General features: G+C 39.5%; 2 protein-coding genes across 4 annotated transcripts; one reads left to right on the top strand and one right to left on the bottom strand.

The window, feature by feature from the left end:
* Window positions 1-3: 3 nt before the first annotated feature.
* On the top strand, window positions 4-16,481 carry stx18 (syntaxin 18). 2 transcript variants are annotated; one of them, XM_042407219.1, is made up of 11 exons: window positions 4-243; window positions 10,398-10,465; window positions 12,167-12,282; window positions 12,543-12,620; window positions 12,760-12,826; window positions 12,920-13,011; window positions 14,235-14,326; window positions 14,760-14,818; window positions 15,301-15,370; window positions 15,472-15,552; window positions 15,684-16,481. In XM_042407219.1, exons 1-11 carry the CDS (start codon window positions 91-93, stop codon window positions 15,777-15,779), a joined length of 972 nt encoding a protein of 323 aa, XP_042263153.1. In that variant the 5' UTR covers window positions 4-90; the 3' UTR covers window positions 15,780-16,481. The 2 variants fall into 2 exon arrangements, with proteins under 2 accessions (XP_042263153.1, XP_042263154.1); XM_042407220.1 differs by lacking the exon at window positions 4-243 and adding an exon at window positions 8,496-8,534.
* A 411-nt stretch (window positions 16,482-16,892) lies between these two features.
* LOC121894356 (neuronal vesicle trafficking-associated protein 1-like) lies at window positions 16,893-22,369 on the bottom strand. Of its 2 annotated transcripts, XM_042406896.1 has the most exons (6): window positions 22,322-22,369; window positions 21,856-22,177; window positions 21,404-21,557; window positions 21,010-21,126; window positions 19,307-19,417; window positions 16,893-18,279 (listed from the first exon to the last, which is right to left on the bottom strand). In XM_042406896.1, coding segments are annotated over exons 1-6 (906 nt in total). In that variant the 5' UTR covers window positions 22,323-22,369; the 3' UTR covers window positions 16,893-18,078. The 2 variants fall into 2 exon arrangements, with proteins under 2 accessions (XP_042262830.1, XP_042262831.1); XM_042406897.1 differs by lacking the exon at window positions 22,322-22,369 and having other exon boundaries at window positions 21,856-22,201.
* Between the last annotated feature and the right edge of the window lie 1,140 nt (window positions 22,370-23,509).

Here is a 23,509-nt window from a genome sequence, read left to right as displayed (position 1 = left end):
AAATCCACCGTGTCGCAGGACAGTGACGTCACCACGTGGTGACGTGTCCGTTTGTTTACAGCGGGCGTTGCGCTGCAGCTGCTCACAGACATGGCTGTGGACATAACTTTACTTTTCAAAGCCAGTGTCAAAACGGTGAAGACCAGAAACAAGGCGATAGGAGTGGGCTTTGACTCCACTAAAGATGAAATTTTCAAGAGGAGCAGACCCAAAAGTGGCTTCTCACCGAAGGCGAAAGAAGTGGTAAGTGTTTCTCCAAGCTAACTCCAGCTAACTGGACTAGCATCGACTCAAAACTTACTTCACGTTTAATGACAGATAAAACGGGACAGTTTTGCTGTAGGTTAGTCAATACTTCGATATGTTTGCTTTTGCTGAACTGAAACTCACAGCTTGACTTTAGTCTACTGTGTACCAGCTGTTCATAGTTAGCAAGGCCTCTCAACAGTGAATATGTACAACTCTGATGAATGCAGCATGAGCTTAAAGGGGAGCGAAGAGTGGGCGATATGAATAAAATCTTTTATCGCGGTGTTATTTTATAACATGTATCTTGCTGGTAATTCAGCTGATAAACTGTTGATGGACAAACGATGTCTGTTTTTGATTAATCCAGCTAATTAAACTCCTGGTAAATCAAGGAACTTCACCACACTAATGCTAAAATAATAAAAAATCCAATATTGCCACAAATCAGACATGCTAATTGACTTTCAACAATGCCCACAATGGCCCTATACAGGAATAGCTACCTTCACATGAATGGTCTCAGACAGCCAGACAATCTCAGACAGTCGCCATTTTTTTTTATCATTTTCACATCAGACAGCGCCATATTATCCGACCCTAATTGGAATCATCAGCACATCTGCTTTATGTGCAGGTTTAGGGGTGTAGTGTATATCAGTGCTCTAGTGTGTTGATGTGTTGATCAGTGTGTCAGCTCCATTTACGTCACTTTTTAATTCTTGATATTGATTGTGTATTTCAGAACACTCATACAAATCACTAACCATAATGATTTTACTCAGAGTCAGTCAAAGCTTCATATTCTCCCATTTAATGTGTGAGTTGCTCTGTTGTCTTATGTCAGGTAATAGGATGCATTATCATTCCCTAGTTAAAACAAAGGTGTTTGCCACAAAGCCATCACCTAAAGAACTGTTTTCTTTTTCCAGTCTTTCATTGCATCACTCTTGCTAGTTAGGCTGGAACTTTCTTTATGTTTGCTATTTCCAACTCTCTGCCCATCTCCGGCTAAAGCCGCGTTCAGACCGATACAATTTTGTATGTCATTTGCACATTTTGTATTTCTGACTGATTCACGTTTAATGAATTGTTGCAAATAAGGCTTTGGTTTGTAACAGCTCTGTTGCACATCTGTAAGACAGTGTTTACTGTCACAGGAAACACAGATGGGCAGTAATCCTGCAACACAGAGGCTACAAAAAAGCCTTAAGTTAGCTTTTGATATATGAATTAGTTCCAGTTGCTACTGCAATAAATTATGGTGGATGGAAGACTATGTAGTGGCATTACAACAACTTGAGTTTAGTAAGACCAATCATTTCCAAAACATCATCTACACAGAGAAAAACAATAGATCACTGAAATGAAAATGCCACTGTTGTTGCTTGAACATAAGTCAGACTACAGGAATTTTCAAATCCTGCCCAGTGTGGGCAGTTCAGAATAAATAAATGGTCTACTTGAGATTTGGGCAGACAAAAGCTAAATTGTTTGAAAAGAAATCACATTGGTGCCAACTGGTCAGACAGTTTTTAGCACAGGATATTTTGTGCTAAAGGTCAGGTCTGAGTGCCAGTCCTCCCCCAACACTGATGCGCCTGGAGTCAAAATGAAAAGACATGGCTTATGTCTTGAACTATCTTAGGCCAATATTCAACTTTAGGTTATGATTACATTTTCATTTGGATTTCAGTTCCTGTGTTGAAACTAAGTTTGTTGTGTACTAATCTAGACTTCAGAAATTCCACATAAGCTGAAATATACTGGGTCATGTCATGGTATATTGACCATAAAAACTTCTCAGGAAAGGCAACATTGGTGTCAAGTTAGTTCAGGGTCCTTGACAAAAAAAAACCTCTCAAATTCTATTCTGCCATTAAAGTACAGAGACATCCTCAATGGTTGGCAGAAGGAGATGGGCCTTTGGCATTAGAAAAGCTTTGCTCTGTGTCATGAGCGTTGCTTAAACAGCCACAAGGCCTTGGCCTGACATGAATATTATGAACACAAACCTCTTCAAAGGCACCTTGAAGAACCACTTTACATTTCCCTGGGGGAGTCAGGACTTTAAGTTGTACCTGATGTCAACCATCAGTCTGAGCCCAGACACATCAGCTCTGCACAACCAGGTTTTTGTTATGTTCTGTTACATTGATATTAGAAATGGTGGTTTAATAAAGGCAGTGGTGCTGATTCAAAGAAACCCAAACCTATCCTGTGGTGCCTGCCCTCTGCTCTCCTCCCCCCCTACCGCTGTCTCCCTCGCGCTGCAGATATCATCTCAAACCATCTCGGGGAAGCAGCTTTTGTAGAAATTGAAATTGCGAGTTTGGAATGTCCTGACTGCTTACAGTTATGTCGCGGTTTTCACCCACATCTCCCCGAACTCAACTGTCCATTATTCTCTCCGTACAGCCTGACATAGGCAGTGTTTTTTGTGCAAGTCCTCTCTTCACATGTATGATTCCATAAACATGCTGCAATAACATTTTCTTTCGGTTCTCGAACAATTTCTTAGAGAAAGCCGATCCTCCCAAGACCCAGTGATTAAAGGTGGAAGATCAAAACAGAGAAAATATTAAATTAGGTCCCCCAGTAACAATGTTGACGGCCGGCACCTAATGCACAACAGATGTGGGTGCCCTTCAAGACATGCATAACTTTCCAAGTTCCCACTGAAGCTTCACAAAAATAGAAAGAAAACATCAAAGTTGACAAATACACAGTGGTCCTATGAAGCTTCTTTTCACTCAAAATGTAGCTCATTGAGAAAGGAAATGTTGCGTCTTTCGAGGCAGTGCAAAAAAGGCTTGATTGACTAATAAGAGGGCCAGTGTTAGCAGGGTGGGGTTTGGTCAGGGGAATCTTTTACCTCATAGGGGTCGGTTTGGGGCACTGTGATCTTCATTTCACCGCTCACCTCGTCTCTCTCCACAGCATGCTGCCCTTCTCAAGTTTAAATGGAGGAGGTCACTCTAAAATTGTTAAATTGTGTGTAGAAAATAGTGCCTGGCTCCCCACTGTGCCTTTCGTGTTGGTATTCCAAAATTGGCTCCTTCTCACAGTGTTTTCTTTGAAACCCTGAAAAGTGTGGCTATCAGCCAGCACTTAAAAGTATGTTGTGCTGTTGCGGGCAGGGGGGTTCTTCCCAATGTCAACTTTCACATTGAAATAGTACGCTCGTGTATACTCAAAACATTTAGTTTGAATTTTGTAAGAATCTGGTTTACTTTATATTTTTTTCGAAATGTTTTTTAAACATTTGAAATGTCATCAGAGTTATGTTTTGGGGGATAGTCTGGACTACATGTGCCCAAGTAATGTCAGATTATGAACATGAAATATAAATATGTTTCCACTGAATTACATCGGGATAAAGCGGGATCAATAAAGGGTGAATTTCAAAGTTGGAGACCGACCTTTAAAGCAGTTTGTAGGATAATTATTATCCTGTTAGTGTTGTAAAACTGCAGAGCATTTGCAGATTTGTAGTGATTTTAAAAGGTTATGTACAGATGCTGTACAGCCACAGCAGCAGACTGTATACAGCAATGACATTTATGAGTTGTCATTAATGTCAACCATTTAGGGAATATAGGGCTCAAGTGTGCAAATTTGCGTGTTTGTCTTGAATATTTTGCCAAGCCTCTCCTTAAAATAAAAGCTATCATCTGTCAAGTCACAAAGTTAAAACATTTATGGTAGCACATAGCCTAAGTACAGTAGCTAAAATGTACCAACTTGAATATTCATGAAAACATACATGAAACATACACCACACACAGGTCCAACAAATACTTCAGCGAGTAAAAAAAACAATAATTCATATGAGAAATAATAGACTAAATCCTGACTATTAAATGATAGGATTTTGTCTCATGAGACACTGTAGAGTCTGGTTGAAGCCTCATTAAATTGTGAACTGTATGGAAGTTTGAAATCTATCATTTTATATAACATTACTTATAAAAATAGGGCTGGAAGTGTAATACTTTTTCCAACTCACAGAGGCTTCAAACATTCCCTCTTTCATTTCTATGCTCACCAAGTCACAGATATATTGGCACACAGGTAAAACATGCTGACATACAGCTGTCTAAGGCAAGACCGTACTGAGTCGGTACTTTGGCCATGGGGAAGTGATTTCCTGAGATCACCCTGAGATGAATGTGCTGCTAAATGGTCTCTTTACCAGTCGGCCTAATCTCTGCACTGTTTTCTCATGAAAGCCAGGCAAATTGAATTTTGAGGCATCTGCTGTCAGGCCTGCGCACAATCTTGATTTTGTTTCAGTGCGTGCACCAAAAATGTTTTTGCATGATTCAGGAAAATGAAAATAAAAAAAGAGCAAAAAGTGGTGAAACGCAGATTTGCAGATGTATGTCAAAGTCTAAATCATGAGATGGACACCAGATACTCTACAGACAAAATTGTTTAAGTGGAACAAAAGTAACATCGAGCTCAATAGACCAGGCTCAATTTAAAGCCAACATGTAGCAAGACTAAAGCAGCAGATGTGGATACTTTTTGAAGAATGTTGTCAAGCTTTGTCCTTAGACAAATCTTAGTTATTGTGATTTACAGTCACTGAAATGCTTCTAATAGAGATGACAGTAGACTGCATACTTGACCCTGACACTTCAAAATACTGGAAGTCTTAACCATGAAACTACAACAGATGTGTGCTCATCTGCTTAAAGACTCTAGTGTTACTTTTGTTCCAGATAAAGATGTTAGTCGAATAAAGCATGGAGTATTAATAACATACTGTCATTTCACATGACACAATGTGTCAAGTGAAACTAAAGCAGATAATACTGTTTAAATAACAGCAGTAAACATTTTGTTTTGGCTTCAGTTGTGGTCACCATTCATCTACAGTAGATGAAAGGCTTTGTTCAAGGCAAAGGTCAACAGAAAAGGTCTGTTTGCTGCCTCAGAGGTACCAGCTCTCCATGTCTTGTTTCTTCTGCTTTTAATGAGTCTTCAGTAATACAATATTGTTAGAATTTGTCATCCACTCAGCTGAAAGGTCTGTTGTTTTCCAGGCGTAGACACTTTTATAGTTGCTTTCTCCATTCCTCAAATTATTTGGCTTTATTCAAATCAACCATACTGTCTCAGATGCTGGTAGGACTTTTTTTTTTTTTAAATGCACAAGGCTTCTGGTTTTTATATGCACAGAAATTGTTTTACCTTGGCCTTAGAAATTTAGGGTTAAGAGAGAATGGGTGTTTTCCTTTAGAAGTCCTTTTATTGCCAAAAGCCTTTACAAATTCAGCAATTTACAGTCTGTGATGTACAGAAGGAAAGTTGTCAGATCATCTTCTGCTGTGTGCTTGAAAGCCTTTTATAAAATTTAGCACAGTTTATATTCCACAACGTAAAATAGGAATCCTGGGATTGTCACCCATACTAGTTTCCCCTTAAATGTCCTTGTTTTTGTTAGTTCTGGTAAATATATTAGATTTTCCAGGACATACAATCACTGTTTTTTTGTTTTGTTTTTATCTTATTTAGATTCTTAATTAGATCAGTTTTAAATACTTTATATGTAAACTATCTGTTATTCCCATTATCAATAATTGATATATTTGATTCAGAATGGTTTGGAATGAGGAGAAAAAATCACATTATTTACAGATCTGAGAATTTTTCAGGTTTGATGTTTTTTCATATTTCTCATGCCTGTAATATCCATATTGACTTATCAGCATATTTTAAGCATGACATTTTTGTTTTAATCTTTATTATGTTCAAAGTGGGTAATAGGAAGCTGACATGGTCTTGCATGTAAATGTAGGTAAAATTACTTGACAAAAGTAAAAAGCAAAATGAGTGATGAGATGGGGTAAAGCCAAGGTGTTTGCTCATTTTTATTAGTTTGTATTTTACACTCTAAAATAGGAAGTGAAGCTTTCAGGGCAAGTCAGATGTTATAACAACTAGATGTAAACACTGCTAACATGTTGATTTAACAGCTTAATACAGACTCCAGAAAACACGACTGTTCTGTTCCGATAATTCAGAAATACTGTTTATTCTGTTATTAAACATTTTACTTACAATATCTTTGAAAGCCCAATATTAAAAATGTAACCAAGAATCACAAACACTATTATTGCTGTGTTACATAATTATGCTCCTTAAAGAATCACAACATCAGATCAGCACATTACATTATAATACCTGCAGATACTGTTCCTACTGTTTAGACAGAAGGTATTCATTATTGACATGTAATGTACTGCATACAGGGGCACCTGTGACGCAAGTGTTTGTTTGCTTTTCTAAATAACAACTCTGTCTGTCACGTGCATTCACTTTGTCTACTGTGGTGTACAGGTTTTGTGCGAGTGAAACGTGGCACCCGCTGCCATTACATCTGTTTCATATGAAATTGATTGGTGAAACGCGTTTTGTTTGCTTCAGAATGAAACAGTGCAGTTTTCCATTGAAATTTGTCCAAAACTGGTTACAAGGCCTGAAAAACTGGTGATGTCACCTCCACTGTCCATCCTAGCGAGCTCCAGCAGCAGGGCAGTTACAGATTGTAACTGACAAAGACGATCTCGCCTGTTAAATACTTCCAATTTGTCGTAAATGGGAGAAAATTTTAAGATGTGACATGTGTCTTACAGCACAAAATTAGTGCTGTAGTTGTCTAAAAGGGCTTTATAGTCCATACAACATACTGTATGACAAAGTCTCTACAGATGTGCCTCAGTCAGTGTCACAAAATCTCTAATGTATGATTCAGACTCCCTATAAAATCAAAAATGAATGGCGATCGTGTTTAGTTTTGTAAGATGACATTTTGTATCAATGCATAATCTGATCTACGTGATCAAAAACATAAACAAACGACTGTATACAAATGCTGCTTACCACGACTTTTAATCCAAGTGAATTCAGTAAAAATCAAAACACCTTAATAGAACTCATATCCAAAAAGGTCAAAGACCCTATTCATAAAGAATCTTTAAAAGCTTCGTTTGATGGCGCTTTTTGTTTGTTTATTGCATCTATAGCAAATAGACATAAGAAGACAAAACTGAACCCATTAGAGAGACAGACATAAACATGATAATAAAATCAACATGTGGCTCAGTCTCCTCCACTGAAGCATCCTTTCTGTATCAGGCCCACATACCTAAACACAACATAGCATGGCGTCAGTATGGATAGCCCTCGGTCAGGACACACAGGGGCTTAAACTAAAGCAGGGCAGTCATCATCAAATTCTGTCAGTTACCTGGATTTAACAAAACAAAGAGCCATCCAAGCTCTTTAGAAATCTGCTAGCTAAGCCTTTTCTCTTTTCTTCCTCATAATAATCCCCCCTGATGGTTTGTTTGGGCTCAGTCGGGGCTGGAGGGAAGCAGGGGGAAGGAGAAAGTGAGGAGGTAAAGTGGGGGTCTTTGATGATGACGAGATTAGATGTAGCCCGGCAGACTGTCTCCTTCTGCCTTCACCGCGAGCTCTGCCTCACACACACCTATGCGGTGGCGCGTATACACACGCACAGCCTCACATATACCAGCATACACACATATACGGTGAGCCGCATGCACAAGGCCACCCCCTTCCTCATTGTTGAGGAATTACTTGCTCTTTAGGGTCTTAAGTTACAAGAGCAATTGATCCCTCTGACCCCCTGCAAACCCTTGAGGTTGTGCTGGGAATCTGAGCTCCAATGTATACACACAGGAGACAGCTCAACCCCCAGAGCAGCACTCTTGACACTCCCCGGTACCCCCACAACACACACACACACACACCCACACCCACACACACACACACACACACCTCTCCCCCTTGTCTGTTCTGTGATTCAGCATGTTTCAATGCTGTGGATTTAGCACTGCCTGCTGGCCACAAAGGTGCAGTACACGAACACAGTTCTGCAGGCACATACTCTATACTTTGTACATAAATAAAAGGCTGAAGCCAAGTGCCAATTGCACGCAGAAAATATAGTTTATAGTAAAAGATAAATTAGTCATGCCGTGTAAAAGATTATATTTTCTACTTTGTGGTAGGCCTAGAGTGACATAGAAAACAGAAAATTACTGAAACCATGGAGGGTTTCTTGGCCTGTTTTTACCACTAGAGCTGGTTTTACTTAAAATAGTAAAATAATAAGATCATGACAGTCATTTAATCATGCCACATCTTTAACACTCACAGGTCTGGATAAATGTGGATGAAATTAAGGCAGCAAATAACGATTATTTTGTCAGCAAACTGCAAAGAATGTCCATCTCAAGTACCCAGAGCTCAAGGTGATGCCACATCATGTCTTGTTTTGTTCGACCGACACTCCAAAACCCAAAAATATACAGAGATTTACTCAGTTTATTATATACAACTAAGAAAACCAGGAAATATTCACATTTGAGATGGCTGACACCGGTGAATGTTTGCCATTATTGCTTAAAAATGTAATGAAAAGATGAATCATTTCCCATTCATGTTCTGCCAGTTGACCAATCAACTAATTGTTTCAATTATAGATAACATTAAATACTTAACATGAAAATTATGTTTCCTTAAGGAGGTGAGAAATAACACAAATCCCTCATATCACTTGACTTCTTCCAATCAAAATGGTCACAAAAAAAGTTATGAAACACAAACTAAGATGCCAACACTAACAAAAGCTTTTACAGAGCAATCTTGGACTTAAAACAATAAATGTCTTATGTCTACTGTAAGATACATACATATTTCAATGGCTGCATGCATTGTTAAATTGCTCGGAGGAATCTTTTTCTTTTTTACAAACATTTTTTTAAAAAGCTAACCCATTCTTTCCGACCCAAAATCACCCAGGACATTATAAGAAGCAGGTTATTCATTGGGGGTTTTATGGCTGTAGGCTTGGAAAATCCTACCAGTGTGTTAGTAATTCAGGACTCACAGTCAGGAGTTCGCTTCAAGTTTCCTCATTTACTGAAACGCCACACAACACAGACAATATTTGAGACTTCGAACCATAAGAAAGTTTCTCCTCTCCCCCTCAACCCCCTTCCAAGCTCAAATGCTCTGAACAACAATTAACTCTTGACCTCAAATAATTGTATTATTACAAGGGTCGGCTTGCCTTAACAGCCCTTGCCTTGGGTTAGCATGTGCCCCACAGCAGCGTGATACGTCACAGAACTACCCTTTGAACCAGAGAAGGGGGGGGTCTAGGTTTCCAGCAAATTGCTCAGCTCTGTTTATGTTGACACCTTATTTCTGCATTGAAAAAACTTGTCATCTTTCAAATGTCAGCTCAAATAAAACACTGCTTCAGGTCACTGTGACGCTAGGAATAGATGTTTAGAGACATTATTAGACGGCTGGTGCTAGATTACTCCTTACAGCCAAGGCAATTTGATAATTGAGGTTGTTAGAGTGAAAAGGCTGAAGGCCGAAGACAGCGTCGTTATGCTATCAAAATAATCTCCCACGCTCGGGGGGTTGCTGTCACAGTCAAACTCATTGTGTCATTTTTCAATCCTCGGCTTGTCTGAGTTCTGTCTTCTTCTGGACGTAACAGAGCCTGCTGTGTACGCATTCACACCCACTCCTACCCTGCCAGCAGAGCTCTGTGGACAGGGAAGCAATTTGGTCTTTTTTAATATTTGACCGAATTACAGGAGCAAATATTGGATTGAACCAAGTTTCCTTTGGTTTCCCTGTGCACACATACACTTGGACGTTTTCTCAGTGATAAATAGTAACAGATCATGAATTTAAAACTTATTAGAGATGGCTCTGTCAGAGCTCTGTATGCAGCAGCTCACAGTTTTATTTATGAGAGCTGTTTGACGAGGAAATTGCAAGTTTGATTTTAGTATGTCTCGGAGTTGATGAATTGTCAAAAGTAAATATTGTGAGTCCACAGAGATAGACAGACATTGGTCGCCTGTCACATTCAATAAATGCTAAATTATACATTTACTCTGGCTCTGTCTAAATGTAGTTGGGGGGGGCAAGGGGATAGTTTCCTGGTACACGTCTTAAACAAGCCTTTCTTAAGCCGTGTTGACATGGTTAGCATATTTGAAGGAGCAACTGAGGCATAGTATTTAAAGACATTCATTGACATGAAGGTAATGAAGTCAAGTAATGCATCTTCTCACTTTTTGTCTCGACAGATCACGAACATCACCAAACTCAAAGACTTTCTGCTTCAACACAGGAAAGATTATGTGAGCGCCGGGAGGTAAGCCTCGCAGTAATCCACCACAATCAACAACAGCAGCAGTCAAAACCATTCAAGGCTGTATGGGAGGCTGGTGAAGGGAGAATTACTTTGATTCTGACAAAATTCAGAGAAGGTCAGGAGTCAGGGTTGAATTTGATGGGAGCGTCAAATACGTGTCTCCAAATATGTGTCTCCAAATGTGTACGTATGTGTGTGTGTGTGTGTGTGTGTGTGCTGCAGGGGCTGCCTGCTGGCACAAGGTCAGCAGCAAGTAGGGTGGTCCATAGCGGCAGGCTCCAGTCTAATTGTCTGGAATAATTGAGCTGCAACCAAGTGGAGAACAAATCACGCCCTGGGACTAATCCAGGCCTTCCTCCCTTCAAGGCCCCCTCTGTGTTTTGTAGGTGTGGGTGTGCGGAATAGCCCATGTTTTGTTATGTTTGTTGATAAAGCTTCAACTGAACACATTAACTAAACATTACTGATGTCAGTGGGTGGAGTGCGCTAGTATTTAGTGGTGGGAAAATCCATCAAGAAGCCGTCAGTGGTTTGGTGTGCAAGTCTCGTCTACCTTCAGCCTCTTTATTAGCTGTTCCTGTCTTTCAGTTTTCTTATCAACTTCCTTTTTTTTTACTTTCACTTTGTCTGACAGAATAATTATGGACTATTGATTTCAACTGAATTCACTTAGAAGAAAATTAGTGGAGCTGGCCGCCATGTCAGTCCAAGTATGGCTAACGTTGAAGTAAAAGCCTCATTAATGCTTCCCTAGAATATAATTAAATAGGATATGTTGTAACATGTTGCGACTGCAGCTTAAAAACATTTTGCCACAGTTGCCATAAATATTTTAAATTAGGACTTGTTCAGCTTCATATTTTATCACAGCTGTCCGAGGAAACACAAAGAGGGAATTTTATGCTAAAAAGACTGTAGCAGATATCCACTTTATTTGACTCAGACTCTAGAAACGTCATATAAACTTCAGATTAACTATTAAATACATTTTAGCACAAAATGAGGGCTGTGGATTTTGTCCCCTGTCACTTACATTGTAAGTGTATTTGGAGGGGATCTTCTAATGGCCCATTTGAACAGGTGGAGTAATTATCACAAGCAAAACCTGTTTCTATGTTCATTTGGGCACCTGACTGTTGTTTTAAGACAGACTTGAAAAATTGTGAACCTGTCCTTTAATACCGATACTTTTTGTAGAATAGAAACAACATGCTTTGTCTGTGCTAATGACTTTTTGTTTCCATCAGGCCTGTATGTTCTTAACTCACGAGTGTCATAGTATCTTAGAAGTCCACAAGAGGGAGACATTAAGTCTCAGCTGACAGCATGAAGGTCCCGGGTTTGAATAGCAGTCATGCTCCCTACAGTCTTTGTATGTTCTGTTTAGGTTTGTTTGGGTTTTCACAGTCCTTCATTTTCCTCTCATAGTGCAAAAACACATAGCTCAGCTGAACAGGAACTTTAACCTGCTCATATGTAGAAGTGTGAATGTATCGGTTTGTCAAAGTGTTTAATATTAATTGGACTGGAGACCTGTTTAGGGTTTCCCCTGCCATCCATCTAGTGCATGCTGGGATAGGCTCCTGCCCCACGTGAATAAAGATAGAGGGAAGACAGAGAATGATTGAGGGCTCATATGGAAATTATGGAGGGATGTGTTAGTATTAAGGCCAATTATATTGAATTATTTTTATTTTACAGTCTCATCTCATCAGATCTCACCCGCATGACGGACAGTGAACGAGATCAGATCGACCAGGATGCTCAAATCTTCATGAGGACCTGCTCTGAGGCCATCAAGCAGCTACGTAATGAAGGTGTGTTTTTATTACAGTGTGCCTTATGACCTCAAATATTATTGGAAATTAAGAAAATGCCGTCAGCTGATGCCAGTATTGTCTCACACTTGCAGAATACATTCACAGGTACAGCTCATAGTTTTAAAAACTCATCTCTGAACTTTGTTGAGTGTAAAAACATCAGCAGTGAGTTGAGAGGATGTTGTATTGGTGGTTAGATTAAGGCTCTATACCAAAATCACTGAGTGTGTCTTTTAATGTTATTGTTGACATTGTAGCTGAGAAGCAGGTGACATCAGCCCAGATGAAGGAGCACAGGGGGGCAGTGCTGGACCTCATTGAAATGTATCTGAAAGGTGAGTTCATGCAACTCATTAAAATACCGTCGCCATCTGTTTATCTTCAGGACATTTACTGGTTGATAAGGAGGAGAGCAATATTTTAGGGATTCATGACTGCATGTTTACTTGTGTGTCTCTTTTATTTGTTTTTAAGGAGTATGTAAGCTCTACTCTGAGCAGAGAGCAATTAGAGTCAAGAGAATGGTGGACAAGAAGAGACTGTGAGTATTTGCACATTACCTACAGTTTAGGACTGCAGCAACTGAAAGACACGTTGCTCTTGAGTCATACAACCCTGTGCTCTGTGGTTTCAGGTCAAGACTGGGATCAGAGCACCACAGTCGGGTGGAGAAAACAGTAGAAGTGGAGCCCACAGAGGAAAAGGCTGTCAAGGAGGAAAGTTCTGGTAAGTTAGTGAGTCCCCTGAGACACTGGGCTCTATTTCTGTGGTGGCACAGAGACTGACGCAGGCAGCAGTGCTGCTATATGTACTTTACTGGCTGTAAAATGGTATTTTTGTATGGTTTTTTTGTTTGTTTATGTTTTTTGTGTCCTGGAAAGTGCACTTTTCCCTTTGTGCTAGGCAAGAACATAGAGGATAAGTAACATACAATAATTGTGAAATACACCATAATTATGTGACTAAAATGAAACACTTAGATTAGACACTCTTTAAGAAGTAGATACGTTTGCTTAGTAGATCAGAAATACAAATTGTACAAGTGATTGTAGTAAGAATGCTAGTAAGGTTGTCTGTACTGCAGTCATGATAAATTGGTAAGTCTTACCTGTATTTTATTCACACCTGATTTTACATTTTAAAATAGAGTGTTCCCGTTTAATAATTACATCTCTACAGTCATCTGAAGGCAGCAGGACAGATCTGTGTGTTTTATCTGCAGCCTCTAAATTAAAACGTGTCGTGCCAATAACTTACAATTCTGCCAGTTTATGCGATTCAAACCTTCAGGTGTGGGGAAACTGTTAACACACAGTATGTGCATCGCCCCTTTTTCCAAATCGTCTGTCAACTGTAGTGTTACATTTTTGATTTTTTAAAACTGGTTTTTAATTGCTGTATGATTTGTTAAAGCAAAATTATTTTGTTTTTGTTGGTATTCATTTTCAGTAAATAATTGCACTTAATAACATAATAAAAAAAATATGTCTACTTGTGTGTGGAAAACATCTTGGCTGAACATTCAGTATCTGCACAAACACAATCAACATAAAACAGAACGTTGGCTCCTTTAGCAGAATAATTCTTGTAATATTGTATTAACAATATTATTTCTCTGCTTGGAGAAGCTTATGTACACTCTCCTCTCCATTTGATAAACCATTTCCATCAAGCACCAGTGAGTTTGGCACAATGATGTAAAAAGGTTTAATGCAAGTATCGTGTTATGATAATGATTAATCACCACTCCCCAAAAATTGATCGATGCTGTGAGCGCCCACTGTGTGGACAAAACAATGCATCAGTATTTCAACACTTGACTGCTCTGGGTTTCAGTGTGGTGAAATGTAACCTTTTAAGAGGATCAGAAAGTGAATGACTGAGTAAGTGATGAAGGAAGTGTTGGTAGTTTTCATAGAAACATGAAGACTTGTGTTTCCTTCCTGTAGACAAGAGTGTGTCAGAGGTCCTGGACAACAGTGTCAACCTGTGGGAGGAGGGCCGAGTGGAGGACGAGCTCTCTCCTGAGGAGATCCAGATGGTGTGGCACCTCAAATATCATTATTCACTATTCATGTCATACAGTATATGTAGATCTGTAAGATTCATATTTGTCTCATGAATGTTCAGCTATACCTCTGAATGTACAGTGTTGTTCATTACTTGTCCCTTAAGTATGGAGGTGTTCAGGGAGAATGAAAGTCGTGGAAATTTGTTTGAATTATTTGTCACTACAAAATTAACACAGTTAGTCAAGTATATTCTCAAACAAACATTTAATGCAGCTCATGTTTCCTTTTTGCTAGAGTGAACCCTTTGAAGGTTTGTGATTTAGAAAATACAGCGTCTACTTACAGGATATGCAACATACAGCATATCCTGACTTCTAATTCCACAGATTTGCCAAATGTCAGCTTTAAGTGTAAAACATCTTTTATGAAGATGTTTCAGTACTGTTGTGTGTTTCTGTCTAGTTTGAGCAGGAGAACCAGAGGCTGGTCAGTGAAATGAACAACCTGGTGGATGAAGTGAGGTGAGTCTCCCTCAGCACATGTATTACTTTCCCTTTCATCACACCTCATTTCTTGACAGCATTAGTATTAACAGGAGAGGTGGGTAATTTTAGTCTGTTCGCAAAATGGTGATGTACACTGAGCTGTAGACACTCTTGTGTGAGTGTGTTAGACAGCGTCACCTCCCCTCCCCCTAAATTACATGGCCCTAGTGATTGAAATGCCAGCAAGTCGACAGTTATGTCAAATACCAGAAGTTGATTCAGACGAGATTCAAATGACCCAAGGACATAGGTGTTTGCAGATGAAATTATTTCTGTGGTATCCAGATAAAATCACTGACGTGTTTGTTTCAGATGGAACAAAATTCCTTTGGTCTTGAGATGAAAATTACCAAACACCAGACCTGCCCCGATAATACTAATGCCATCTGGAGGGGCTTGAATATGCTAGGCACACTATTTTCATGGGATATTTCATGCCTCCTTTTTGTGCCCACCAGGCAAATCGAGGGGAAGGTGGTAGAGATCTCGCGACTCCAGGAGATCTTTGCTGAGAAAGTCCTTCAACAAGTGAGTTGAGTTCCTTACATTTCCTGCTCGATACAGAGTACATGGTGTTTTGAGCAAAATGTTGTGCATCACCTGATTTTTAATCTCACTTCTCATGACAGGAAACAGAAATAGACAGCATTCATCAATTGGTTGTTGGTGCTACAGAGAACGTTAAAGAAGGCAATGAGGATATACGAGAGGTAAGGTTTTCTAGATGGAAGCAACCAGCCTGTCTGTTCTCCATGTGTGACTTATACTTCAAATCATGTTTTTTTTTTGGTTAATAAATCTAACCAGTAAAATGTCACTTTTTGTTAACTTCTTTCACAAGGCAATCAAAAACAACGCTGGCTTCCGGGTTTGGATCCTCTTCTTCCTGGTCATGTGCTCTTTCTCTCTCCTCTTCCTGGACTGGTATGACAGCTAACGCAACCGCCACCATGGACTCTAACAATATGACAAGAAACCATCTGGCTCTGGCACATATTGGTTTATTTGTAAAAACAACAACACTGAGACTGATTGTACAGTTTACCATGCTGGACCTGAGGACAAAATGACAATTCTCCAAAGTCTCCAAAATCTCCAAACTGTTCTTCATGAAGATTCTGGGTTCGAGTGGAGATGGCAATTTGTCCTTCCCTGATTTTAGCTGTCTTATTAATCTGTTTCCAGTGCTTTCAGGATTGCAGCTTTGATGTAAAAAAGCACTTGTATGGAGTCGGGCTTTGTTTGGAGCACTGTGTCCACTTTAACTGCGGTGATGAATGGAAAGTCAGTCTTTCTCTGTCACTAAAAGGATTGATAATGGTTGATTGGAAATAACTGTTCTTGTCTGACTGAAAAACAGGTTTTGGTGTCTGCTGTTGCTCATTTGGAACAGACTTTAATGCACTAGAGGATTCTGTGTAGACTTGCTTTGCATTGACTCTGCAGTCTCGTGTCTTTAAATAGAATATAAACTTGTGTCCCTCAAAGATTCATAAATTATGCTTCACTATCAAACTTTGAGAATGTTTTCTTTCCAGGAAACTATGAGCAGCAGAACAATATACCTGACATGTATCACAGCATAACTGTACTGACACACCACTCACATTCTAGTAAAACTAAGCCATACTTTAAATTACATTTTGTATCTTCTTTCTTTACTTCAGGACATCATTTAATGATGATTAATACATTAAAATTTATGTTGAGCTCTCAGATAACATCAAGAGCAGCCAGAAAGCTGCAGCCTGTCTGTGTTAGTGTCTTCTAAAGAAAAGAAGCTGTCGACAGGAGATTTGATTCATGCAGCCTCCTGATATTTCTGCTAATCTGTTTATTAGGATTAACCTATATTCCAATGAAAACGGTGCAGCGCTCAGAAATATGTCTTTGATCTAAACTCAAGGGAAATGGAACTGTTAAAGATGTACTTATTTTCTGCACTCGGGAGTTTCAGCAGGACTGAAAAGATTTACTTCTAAAACAGTTTCTTAAAATGTTCTTGCTCATTTATGGATTCCACAAGGACGTCGGTGTGAAATGTGGGCACTTTATTTCAGTTTTTCATTTAACATTTTTATGTAGCAAATGCACTTCAATGGTAATCATTACATTGTTTGAAAAAGGTACATAATTTGTGACAGTTTAATTTAAATGACAAATACAGAAAAAAGCAACAGGACAAGCAACTACTGTCAGATTGTTCCACTACATCAACCTAAGTCTACTATTTCTGATGGCTGCCAATAAGCCATCTGGTGACATTAATCAATGCGAAGCATTGCACAATACAGTGTCTTCACTAGCAATGCAAAAACATTCAATACAGTAGCATAAAAGTTATGCTATGAAAAGTAACCATTAATGAAGTCTTGTGTAGCCTGCAAAAAAAACACATGGTGTTCACAAAGAGTTTAAATGAAGATGGAGACAATCATTAATTCTGGTTAAAAAGACGTAAGCATCTAATACTAAAAACCCCTTAACAGCACTATATGCAGAGAGCAGTATGGGCTGAATCAAAACAACATGATTTAAAATAGTCTTTTTCTCGCTGGTTAAAAGCTTTCCTCCTGGTCAAGCTTTGATTATTCACAATATCATGACAGTAAAATATTTTGACACAGATGACCTCAGTGGCAAATATGCTGCAAACTTTGTCGCCTCATGAGAATCTTACCACTCGCTTGACCTCATGGGGTCTTGCATGCGCTATCAGTATATGATGTATTTGAAAAGACGGAGATTGAAAGCAAACTGATTGTTATTGGAGTCGTGCGTGCATGTGTGTTTAAACAAGCGACGCAGACACAAGATGTTTCACAGTCATTTCACAATCTGAGTACTAAAGTGAGTTCTGTTACATATGTGTATGTACAAAGACAGTGAGTGTGTGTCTGTGTGTCGGTGTTTGTGTTTTCTGTGGCTTTTTCTACACATTTGCCACTCTGTTGTGATGAGTATATAAATAATAACGTATGCTATTCAAACAAACCATGAATCCAGCCAAGTGTAAGCCTCGCTTTGCTGAAAACGTGTTCAAAATTTCCACATATTTCCTGCTACAGTACACATCAGCTGATCAAACTACATCAACAAGGGAGCATAGCACCTCAGACGAGAGAAGTTGATTTGACCCAACAGAAAGCCACAGGACTCTGAGGTTTGCTTGAATGGCACAACCATATTATTTATTTTTCTGCAGCAGGTGAGGCCACCTCCTGATCCCAGGTTGGTTAAGCCAGCTTCTGGGCAGTCTCCGTCTCCTGCTGGGTGACCTTCTCCTCAGACATGATGGTCATCCATGGTGATACTGACCGAGTGATGGTCTGCTTGGCTATGTTGTAGTGGTTGATGAGGGTAAAGAGGCGCCCACGGCCCCCAGGTCCCTGAGGGGGGTAGTTGCCATACATCCCAGCCGGCATGCAGCGACCTTGCTGCTCCAGAGAAAGAGAGAGAGAGAGAGGGTACAAGATTAAAAATGCCAAGAAACGAGAAATCTGTCGCTCTACACAATGGGTAAGTGAAAAGAAAAGAAAAACTAGATGCAAGGTGACAAAAGTATGATTCAAGAAAGAATGATGAAATTCTAAGAACCAAGCCGTGATTCATAGCTCACAGTTACATGAGATAAAAGGACGAATGACAGTGACAAAGTGGAGCAGTACTGTTTAACACCAGAGCAAAAAAATCTCACATTATAAGAAAACCAAACAAGAAAAACAAGTCTCAAAACAAGCTAAGCCTCATTATACCTAATCTATACAAGTGCCTGTGGAAATGGATTAGGCTTTCACACAGAATGAGCCAAGCTATTGGAAGCTTAACGCAAGTGGATAGTGCAAACACAACAATAACTCAATATTGTCAATATTATTATGAAGGCTATATTTACTTATCATTTTCTAACATTAGCCATCATACTGGTCATACCAGATCAAGATAGGCTGTACTTTTTTTTTTTGAATTATACATAGTATATGTAATTGCTTATGAAGTCAACTTTTCATCTTTTAGAGGAAGATTGTGTTGTTTCTTCTCTTAGAAGTTACTTAGTCTCCCTAAAGGTAAAAACAAATCAAAAGCTGATAATGTGGCAGTAGTGATATGATTAATCAAATTCATATCAAAAAGCCACCTTCAAATAGAACATTATACAATAACAGATCACATTTACAAACAGAAAACTATTCAATTGTTCTAAAACAATACAATGGATTTTCAAAGTAGAGCTTTGGGGGTAAATAAACTAAACTTCACTTGAACTTCTGTTATTGTGAAATTGTGGAAAATTCAGAAAAAAAATACAGGCCTGGAAATGCTAAGCTTAAGTATAATGAACCGTGTTTATGTAGCACAAAAATGCTAAAATTCTTTACAAGAAAACAAAAGTTAACCCTGGAAAATTATATTAACATATCACCATGAGGCAGGTCACAAACAATGATTCTCATAAGTGTTTACCGTGTAAACAAAGCTGTCAGGACAGGGCTGCTCATACTGGTAGACCTTATAGACGACCAGAAACACCACACACACCAGGAAGGCCAGGGCACAGATCACCAGCAAGGTCACCTAAAGGAGAAAAGACAAAAGCTCCAGTGTCGGCACAAAGTCTGCTTCACAGCTCAGCTTACGAACATCACAAACCTACTGAATCAGTTTTATTGAAAGGAGATGAGCGAGCAAACTTAAAGATTTCCTCTTCTTTCTATTTCTAGTTTAAACAGCAGTGCAAGGTTGAAATACTGAAATGAAAAACATCCATAGAAGAGATGCACACTGGTGTAGATAGAGTGCACGCTAAGTTACATATCCGAATATGTCCGATGTATTTATGACAATGACTAACAGCTTGTCAGGGTTACAGGATATTCTGCATACAGTAGTAACCCAGTAGGAAAATGGCTTGTGTGACCATCTGTACAGCCCAGCTCTCACCTCTCAGGGGAGTTACATAACGGCTACTGGTGTTTCTCGGATGTGGGAGGGGGATAAGACAAGGTGTGGGAGAAATAGTCTCATTATTGCTGAAGATATTGCACCCCGGTATGTGTGTGAGTTATTTTTATGACTCACAAAGTCAATATGAACGCTTGTGGAGAAATTTGATCATTTCAAGCGACGTCAGCGAAATTGTTTTATATTCTGAATAAGTTGACGCAGTTGCATCAGAGAAAGAGAGAAATCCTCGTGCCAGTGTCGACTGCTGACAGAACATACACGAGGATTTCTTGGAGAGAGTAGATGCATGTTGTTACTCTTTCCCAACACAGATGACTGAGGTTTGATAAGATTGTTAACAACTAGACAGATATTTTCTTTTTATCTGTCTGTGTGAATCCTGCAGTTACACATCTGAGCAGACGGTACAACATGTACAAAGCAAAGCAACAGGAGATTATGAAAGAGACTATCTGCGATGAAAGGGCTGCCTGCAGCGTTTCAAAGCACTGATGTGAGTTTTTACGAGCTGTGTTCTCTCAGACAGTGATGTGTCCCTTTGCCTTTCAAATGTCTCTCTACTAGCAAAGGAAGCTTGACACACAGGAGAGACAGTTTCATCTGTTGATTCTAAATATGGAGTGAGAGCGGAGTGTATCGTCTGCATGCAGAGCACATATGAATTTTAAAAATGCAAAGGTAAAAGGAAACGCACTGGTGAGTCGTGTATACATATATATATATATATATGCAAATTTTTAGTCCCAAATTTTTACATCTGGAGCCAGGACTGTGTTTTTTTTTCTTTTTTTTCTTTACCAAACCATATGTTTACATCATTATATATGTTGTGAACAGCTTAACACATCTGCCCGGTCAGGGGGGGCGTTGAGGGAGGTGGGAGGGATGCTGCCATTTGGAGGCTATCGCCATGGCAGCAGCTGAATTAATGAGAGTTTCAGGGCGGGGTTAAGTGAATCATTGTGCATTATGTCTCCCTGTGTAGCCTGACAAGATGACAAGCAGCAGGAAACAGGACATGAAGGTGATCTGAGCGAGCAAGCCACAGAGTATAATTTGGATAGCGGTGGCAAATGTCCTGAGCCTGCAGGGGGGGAAACAGCTCTCCGGCATATGCATGTGTGCATGAGAGTGCGAGAGATATTGGGAGAAAAATGGGATGATGTATGAAACACAGACAATGGCAGTGACACTATTCTTACTTTGAGTCGCTCAGATACGCCTTCAATGATGCTTATTGAGAACTCAGCAATTTTAGGAGATCGTAGCTTCCCCTTCTTGCTCTCACCATCGTAGTCTGCCTTTGTCTTCACCACCACCTGGCAGAAACACACAACACACATGTACAGACATGGCAACAAAAAAAAAAAAAAGATCCAATCAGCTTGCAGTTGTAGCTGCATGAGGAAATGAGTTCACAGAAGGTGCAAGGTTTGATTTTTCTACTAATAATTTTTTTTTGTTTTGTTTTCCTTCATTTTCAGCAGCCTAATTGGTCTAACTGGAATGATGGAAATACAGCAAGGGTCTGTTCTGTAAGGACCCCCTCACTATGACTCTCCAAATCAATGGAAAATATCAAATCCAAAATCTTACCTTGTCTGGTGGAGGGAACTGCAGCTGACTGGCGTCTAACGGTGTTATGAGAGGGATGGTGTCAAATCCGTCTTCAGAAACCACCTTCCCGTTATTTTTCTCACTGAAATTATTCCCCAGTTTAACCATTTTCCCCGCACGTACAGACGCCAACCTGAGGGGGGTAAACAAGCCCTTATTACTCCCAAGCGAAAGGCGTTATTATCGATAATCCTCAATGCCAATGTGTGGTTACATACATCATTCAAGGAATCATGATATTTTGGTTGTTTTTTTTAACACATCCTAACATCTGCACAAATCAAACAAAAATGAGGTGATGCGCGCTGGCTTTGCGGGCCATGAGAAAGCCTGTTAACCACAAAAGCGCAGGAGAGGACACGCAAGGCTTCGACATAATGGGACTGATGCATCACCGTGAAAAATATGATTTACCGCATCCGAACACTTACCAGCTCAGCCGAGTTTTCAAACAGTATATTTCTTCTCTGGCGGTGACTTCTTCTTCCAGCGCTGCTGTGTGTGTGTGTGTATGTGTGTGTGAGTGAGTGAGTGTGTGTGTTTTTAGATCTGACGCAGCCGAGCTGGTGCACAATATGGCCAGCTGTATTTTGTGCGCCGCGTTACCTCCGAGCTGGATGCTGCTGCTGGCGTCTGGCTGCACTGCAAGTGATGTAACATCCTCATCACATCCATCCATACTGATCAGTGGCAGTGAACCCGGGAACTGATGGAGCCCATTATCAGCTTCCAACATGTTTTTTATTGAGTCCACTGATGAGAGAATCCAGGTTTTTTATTTAAAAGAGGGATTTTAAGATTAAAAATTGTGCAAAAGCAGCTGTGCAAATCTGGAACATTTCAATTTATGGATATAATATACATCAAGTATACGGTGTTTATTTTAAGATTACACACTTTTAAATCATTGTTGTTGCCAAAACTGACATAAATTCATGCAAAAATGTAAATTTCATGGAGCTAAGGTCTTTGAAGGAAAATTTGACATTAAATATTATACTGTATGTATTTCTCTAACACTAACATTAACTCTTCATGACAAATAAAAGACAAAAGGTTTTATTTATCAGTGGTTTAACACTAAAATAATCAGCTATCTGCTTCATCAGGGCTGTGGGTTCGGTTTGATCAGATTTGATTGTCACGCTGACTTAAATGCTGCTAATCACTGATTGGTGCACCGAAGTATGTGACATCACCTTTTTCCCGACTGAGTCCAGCCCACTTCCAACCAGTGATAAGAGAACAGAGGAAAGAACGATAAACTGAAATATTAAATGTGAAATAACTAAATTTGTTGTAAATTGGGCAGGGAACAGTGTGTTCATGCAGGATCCAATCACTAATAGTAAGAAGCTGATTGAGAAAATAAGATTACAGGGCATTTCAGTGACATTAAGTAGTTTTTTAAAGTGATTGGATGTTGTGTTTGTTTTCACTGAAATTACACAGCAATGAATTGGTCATAGTTTTCCATGTGTCAGATTTGATCTGTGGCCTGTGAAAAAGAGAAAAAAACTGTGGCACAGGGAAATGCATTTGACCTGAACTCTTTCCTTTATATGCAACTGCGACAATGAACCGTAGATCTTCAGGAACAATTAGGCTTTAATTACTGACAAAAACATATACTAGTTAAAATACATATTTTTTATTTTACTTTTTGTTTCTCAAATCCTTTCAGCCCTTTAGACCTGATCATTATGCACCTAGAAATAGTGACATGAAGCTACCTTGTGTCTGTGCATATTACCCAGTGGCTTGTTGCCAGGCTACAGTGTGAATGAAAGAGGGTTAGAAGAGGGTGCATAAATGATCAAGTCCAGCCTGTTAATCCTCAGTGAAAGGGAAGCGACCAAAGAGAAAATGACAGTGATCTCATTGCATGTGGAGACAGAAACCACAGCTCTATAGTGGACTGGTGACTCGGTCCAGTGGCTCTGAAAGCTGCTGCAGTGCCTCCGTGTGATGCTGCTTGCAGGGTTTGTCTGATAAAGAGTGTGCAAGGTCAAGTCACATGTTTCCTGAAGGCTAAAACATTGTGGCGAGGAAGTGACACATTTTGTTTACTTGGTTTGGGCACCT

Source organism: Thunnus maccoyii, chromosome 3 (genome assembly GCF_910596095.1).
Source record: "Thunnus maccoyii chromosome 3, fThuMac1.1, whole genome shotgun sequence".
NCBI classification, from domain to species: domain Eukaryota; kingdom Metazoa; phylum Chordata; class Actinopteri; order Scombriformes; family Scombridae; genus Thunnus; species Thunnus maccoyii.
This window is presented reverse-complemented; position numbering and strand designations above follow the sequence as displayed.

Bases quoted from the DNA above. Each gene is read 5' to 3' on its own strand.
- stx18 (XM_042407219.1), top strand. From the start codon at position 91: ATGGCTGTGGACATAACTTTACTTTTCAAAGCCAGTGTCAAAACGGTG. The intron at 244-10,397 runs GTAAGTGTTTCT...TTGTCTCGACAG, and splicing joins CACCGAAGGCGAAAGAAGTG to ATCACGAACATCACCAAACT. The intron at 15,553-15,683 runs GTAAGGTTTTCT...TTCTTTCACAAG, and splicing joins GCAATGAGGATATACGAGAG to GCAATCAAAAACAACGCTGG.
- LOC121894356 (XM_042406896.1), bottom strand. The intron at 21,127-21,403 runs GTAAGATTTTGG...TGTTTCTGCCAG, and splicing joins AGTTCCCTCCACCAGACAAG to GTGGTGGTGAAGACAAAGGC. The intron at 18,280-19,306 runs GTAAACACTTAT...TCTCTGGAGCAG, and splicing joins CTGACAGCTTTGTTTACACG to CAAGGTCGCTGCATGCCGGC.